This window comes from Choristoneura fumiferana, chromosome 16 (assembly GCF_025370935.1).
Source record: "Choristoneura fumiferana chromosome 16, NRCan_CFum_1, whole genome shotgun sequence".
In the NCBI taxonomy this organism is placed as follows: Eukaryota; Metazoa; Arthropoda; class Insecta; order Lepidoptera; family Tortricidae; genus Choristoneura; species Choristoneura fumiferana.
The window spans coordinates 17,710,333-17,716,347 of record NC_133487.1 but is presented as its reverse complement, the minus strand read 5'-3'; the positions used below and the strand labels follow the sequence as shown (position 1 = coordinate 17,716,347).

The window sequence follows — 6,015 nt, the reverse complement described above, 5'->3', positions numbered from 1 at the left end:
ATCATGTTTTCTAATTACTTTATAGCGGCACGCTTTCACAGTCCACAAACGATAAGCAAAGAAGTATTCTTTGATCTTCTGTATAATATTATGGAGTGCATAGTACACTCACCAGCATCAATATCTGACACAACAAAACGTGCATAAATATCTGATTCGTGTCCATTTCTAGGGCCGATAGGATGCGTGAGATATTTTTGCAAGCTCCGCAAATACTAATTCAGGCGAGTATATTACTAGAACCCTTAGGCTGGGAGTCTTCAAGCCTGCGTGCGAAATGGTTTTTAATTGCAACAGAACTAAGCGATGTAGTCCGAAAAATTCCCTAATTTAAGCAGTATGTGGCCATATTGCTCGAAGAGCTGATGGCCGTTAGGACCAATGCGTTCTTCAGAGGCGACCACGTACAAGAAGACGCAGTGTTGGAAGGCCCTCCTGTTGGCACCCCAACACTAAGGTACAGCACTATCTCGACTGTCGATTCTTTGTTAGAATTAAGTTTTTTCCCTTCCCTTCTCTATGCACCTGTGCGAGCGCAATACACGTTTCCGAGTGAGAAAATAATTTTTATTTATTAAATCCCCAGCACGCCTTAAGCTAGCCCTATCTAATCAACCAAATACAGTGCCTGCTCAACATGGTCCTTCGTTTTCTTATTTATTGCGTGCGGGCTCAAGATAAGTAAATTCTCGCAAACGGGACGCAGTGTGCAAGCGACTTCGCCGCCATTTTGGGTCGACCCGGCCAATTTCCCTACGCGTCGCGAATAAAGTGCTTCACTTCGACGCGTGCCGGTGTATATTTCAACGCTGCCAGCGATCCTGCCTTTATCTACAGTACGCGTAATTCCTAGCCCCGATGGAGCCATCAGAGGAAGAATCGCGCAACCTTCTACAAACACGTGGATACGTGAAGGCGAGCTTGAGTAAGCTGCACAAACTTGCTCAACCGGAGGCAGCCTTGCAGCAATATTCGGTAGAATACCTGAAGGCGAAAAGAGAACGGGCGCAAGCGCTATTCATGGAGTACGATGACTACTGCCGAAAAATAACATTCTCTGGCTACAAGGACGCGGAGGACGAAACCACTGAGAACAAGTATTTCGACGTCGTAGCGGCGTTGGACGAGGAGATCAACAAACGCGCGGCCGCCGCCGCCGCCGCCGCCTCCGCAGCTGTCGCTCAAGACAAATCAACCGAACACGTGTCAACCGGTAGTGTGAAAAAAGTAACCTTGCCTCCTATAGCAATTCAAACATTTAGTGGTAAGTTTTCAGACTACATTCCATTCATCAATCTATTCCGATCTCTGATAGACAATGACAAGAGTTTAGACACAGTGCAAAAAATGTATTATTTAAGGTCATTTCTGAAAGACGAACCCTTTGATTTAATAAAAAACCTTCCCTTGACTGGAGCAAGTTACCACGAGGCCCTAGAACTGTTAGACACTAGGTATAATAACAGGTACAAAATCATCAGCGAGCATGTAGCTGCAATAATAGATATCAAAAATATTATCAGAGCGACTGCCATAAGCCTAAGACAATTTGTAGCTTGCATTAGGCAAGAGCTAGCTGCACTAAAAAATTTAGAACCTCGTGTCGAGTATTGGGACACTATTTTATTGTGCATTTTATCCCGAAAATTAGACAACTTCACCGCACGAGCATACCAACTGGAACGGGACCCAGCCACGGAGCCCAGCATTGAACACCTCTTGAGGTTCCTGGAGAAACGCGCCCTGGCACTGGAGAACGTCGAACAGGGACATGGCCCTCCGGCATCCGAAGCGCGCGCCCCAGGGTAGCAGCACACGGAGTCACCGGCTCACCATGCATATACTGTAAGTCTAAAGAACATAAATTATATACTTGCAAATCATTTCAACTGCTAGCAACAGACGACAAATTAAAATTCGTCAAGCAAAATGACTTGTGCAACACATGCCTAGGCTTACATAAGGACGATGCAGATTTCACTTCAGGTGTGCGGAGTGCAAGGGGCCACATAACACTCTGTTGCACTGCAATGAAAAGGCACCACCTGTCACATTAACAGGCAATACTGACAACAATGTGCTTCTCCCCACAGCTAGAATAAAGGTGTTCGGAAGGATGGTACCGAATACCATATTCGAGCCCTCATGGACAGCGGCTCGCAGGTCTCATTGATCACCTCCAAGGTAGTCAAGCAGCTTGGTTTCACACCCAAGCAGATCAACACAAACATCATTGCATAGCCAATGCGAAGAGTAATGTAAAATTTTGCATTCCATTAGAAATCCATGCGATACAAGCCCCCTTTAAGACTGCTGTAAATTGTCACATAGTTGACCAAATAACCTGTAATTTACCACAGTATACATTCAATATATCTGCAATAAAAATTCCAGATCATTTAAATTTAGCCGATGAAAAATTTAACATCCCAGGTGAGATTCACATGTTAATCGGAGCGGACGTCATGTTTCAGACACTGTTGCCTATGCAACAGTCGAGTCAGCTGGAGCTGACAGCGGCACCGGACTGCCGACCGCAGCAACACGACGCGCCGAGCTCCGAGGCATCGGCCTGTAACTCTGCAAGTCTGCACATCGTGAACACCGTGTTTGGACACATTATTGGAGGTAGCCTGCCACAATATTTAAGTGAACCCACCTGCAATAAAGTCGTACTTAAATGTGAACTAAGTCTTAATGAAACACTGGCCAAGTTTTGGAATACAGAAAAAGTACCTGAGGTGTACAATGAAAGTACTTCTGAACAACAACTTTGTGAACAAATTTTTCAAAAAACAGTAAAGTTAAATAATAATCAGTTTGAAGTAGCATTGCCCTTAAAATTACCTCTTTCTGAAGTCAATGATGTACTTGGAGAATCTTTCCGGTACGCTCTCAAAAGATTTTTAAATTTAGAAAAGAAATTACAGCAAAATCCAGACTTATTTAATCAGTACCAGCAGTTCATACATGACTATTTAGCTCTCAACCATGGTCACTATGTGGACGTTGAGGTTTATGATCTGCGCAAAGACCCAGTCTACTTCCTACCGCACCATGCCGTCATCAATGAAAACAGCAAAACAACAAAATTAAGAACTGTTTTTGATGGCTCAATGCGCACAGATAAAAAAGTTTCACTTAATGATTTACAACTGACAGGGCCAGTGGTTCAACGCGACTTGTTCGATATAATAATGCTTTTTCGCTTTGGAAAGTACACCTTTACGGCAGATATTAGGCGCATGTTTCGTAATATAAAAATAGATCCAGCATACACTTCTCTCCAAAACATTCTTTGGAGAGACAATCCCAAAGAGCCAATCAAGTGTATAAGACTTGACACCGTCACATACGGTCTAAAAAGCTCTAGTTACTTAGCGTCACGATGTCTAGATGAGCTAGCAAATAGGTATGGAAATTCACATCCCCTAGCGACATCTGTGATTAAAAATAATATTTACGTCGATGACGTCATATACTCTAACAATGATCTCGAAACCACTCTTAGCGCTAAAGACCAGTTGCGTGACTTACTCAACCTAGGTAGCTTCTCTACTCATAAATGGTCTTCGAATCATGAGGTAATTCTATCTAACATACCATCAGGTGAACAACATTTTGATAGTCTAGACCTGCAAAAAGATAATTACAATATGAAAGCGCTGGGTTTACAGATCAACATAAAAGACGACAATTTCATTATCTCCTCTCCAGAGCCATTTGACTCTGCAAATTTTACTAAAAGGAGCATTTTGAGTTACATAGGAAGACTTTATGACCCAATGGGCTTCGTAAATCCCATAATCGTCACAGCAAAGGCCATCATGCAAAAATTGTGGAAGCTCAACACTAGTTGGAACGAAAAACCACCACCTAATGTAGAACAAGAGTGGCTTGAGTTCACTAGTGACTTAGCCGTGATGGAACCTATTTTACTAAGTAGAAACATAGACATTTCAGAAGCAGACACAGTCCAGCTCGTCGGGTTTGCAGACGCTTCGAGCACAACAGCCTACGGGTGCTGCGTGTACCTGCGACACACGTATAAATCAGGTGCAACAAAAATGCATTTACTCTGTTCCAAATCGCGAATAAATCCAGTTCAGAATAAAGGCTTAACAGTACCCAGACTTGAACTAAACGCTGCTCTTCTGCTTTCAAAATTAATGGCAAAAACCTATGACACTTTGAAAATTAAAGCAAATGTTAAAGAAGTTTACTTGTTTAGCGACTCACAAATAGTTCTCGCATGGCTCAAAACCGAACTAACAAAGCTTCAGGCGTATGTGGCGAACAGAGTAAATGTCATTCGTCAGAATACCGCTAGATGGAGCTGGCTGTATGTCAACACGCACGAGAACCCAGCTGACCTCATAAGCAGAGGAGTAAGACCGAGCGAACTTCGTAGCAACGACCTCTGGTGGCATGGCCCCAGTTTCTACGCAACAGTGAGTACGTTTTCGCTTGTCACGAACCTTCAATAGCTCTAGACCTCCCAGAGGTTCAGTCTGGCATGGATTTTTCCAGCAGTCATGTGTTCGACACCTGATAGTAAAAACGTTGTAACTATTTTTAAGAGGTTTACACAGTGATGAATTTAAATTTTTTGACACTTTAGAGGTCTGAAATACAGTATTTAATTTAATATTTTTAAACATGAGTGTGCTTTAGTATATAACTTTTTAAGGCCTTTTAGTTTATGGACATCATATTTTCTTAATTATTACTATTATTGATTTTCATGTAGTTACGATGAAAGAATATCGGGATAATGACCGTAGAACAACGTTGTAAGTACCAATTACGGTGTTATGTTCTGGAATATTTTGTAATTTGTCCACTGTTTTGACTAAAAACAACTGTATCTTATAACTGTTTTTACAAAAATACCTTAAATCTTAATCCGATATTAATTTTATAGACAATATTGTTATTAAATAATACTCAGAAGTTGTGTGTATTAATTTTTATTGAAATTACAAAATATTTAATTACAAGAAATCAATCTTCATCTTCAATGTCAAGTTGCGAAAGTCTGTTATCTCTGGTAGATCCAGGTTTAACATGGGGCAGGTTTTTGTAGAAATCTCTATACATATTTGGTATTGCTCCACTTGAACACAAAGAATTTAAATCAGTAAATTTATCAAAACTTATGGGAAACACATCAGTGTACGCACGTCTTAAAGTAAAGGAACTCCACGCTGAAATTGAACTTTCTTCGTGTATAAGCGTATTATTATGTCTGGACGTTCTTGACGATCTTTTATTTCTGATGAATTTAACTTGTAATACTTTGGAGACATCTGAGTAGTAATCATACTGAAACTTCATCAACTCTGGTTCATTTTTTTTAAACTTCAAGCATTGTATTTTAGACCACATTACTTTATCGCCATTGATATCAGTAGCTCTAAGATCAAAATTGTTTTGCTTTCCGATCAATTTTTTAAAGTCATAAATTTCGTTTTGTGATAATTCTGTGACATTATATGGCTTTCCGGTTGATTTTGCGCATTTGATAAGTGTTACCCATTGAGAAGGGACATAAATTGATTGGTTTTTCTTTTTACGCTCAATTAAAGCATGCATGGAGTCACCTTCGCTTTGTGAATGACCCACCTCGAAAAAATTATGAGTAATATTTATATGAAACTTGGCACATATAAATGAGTAAAATGCAAAAACTGTCCTATTACGGTTCTGTCCTCCGCAGCAATCAGAATAAAAAATAAAATCAGTTACTCCTTTTGCAACATTTTCCGTGATGAATTTGTACAGAGAACTACAAATTTCATTGGGACCTTTTTTGCCTACAGTTTCGTCATATATAAAACAAAACCCTTCAGTGTTACCGATATCAAAAATCGTGAAATTGTAGACTGAGAACTTCCGTTTATAATAAAATAAAGAAACATCCGACTGAGGAGTACATAGTACCTTTTGAAAATCGTAGCACGCAGTAACAATAGTCTTAGACGTTTGAGCACTTAATTTATGGTTATCTTTTAA

The 6,015-nt window shown here is 40.2% G+C and overlaps 1 protein-coding gene across 1 annotated transcript; it reads left to right on the top strand.

The window, feature by feature from the left end:
* The first annotated feature begins 711 nt into the window (after positions 1 to 711).
* LOC141436596 (uncharacterized) lies at positions 712 to 1,809 on the top strand. Its single transcript, XM_074099593.1, has 2 exons — positions 712 to 1,264; positions 1,652 to 1,809. Exons 1-2 carry the CDS (start codon positions 859 to 861, stop codon positions 1,807 to 1,809), a joined length of 564 nt encoding a protein of 187 aa, XP_073955694.1. The 5' UTR covers positions 712 to 858.
* Positions 1,810 to 6,015: the final 4,206 nt, after the last annotated feature.

Excerpts from the sequence above, each read along its gene's own strand:
- LOC141436596 (XM_074099593.1), top strand. The coding sequence starts at position 859 with ATGGAGCCATCAGAGGAAGAATCGCGCAACCTTCTACAAACACGTGGA. Across the intron at positions 1,265-1,651 it reads AGCAATTCAAACATTTAGTG|ACAACTTCACCGCACGAGCA; the intron begins GTAAGTTTTCAG and ends CCCGAAAATTAG.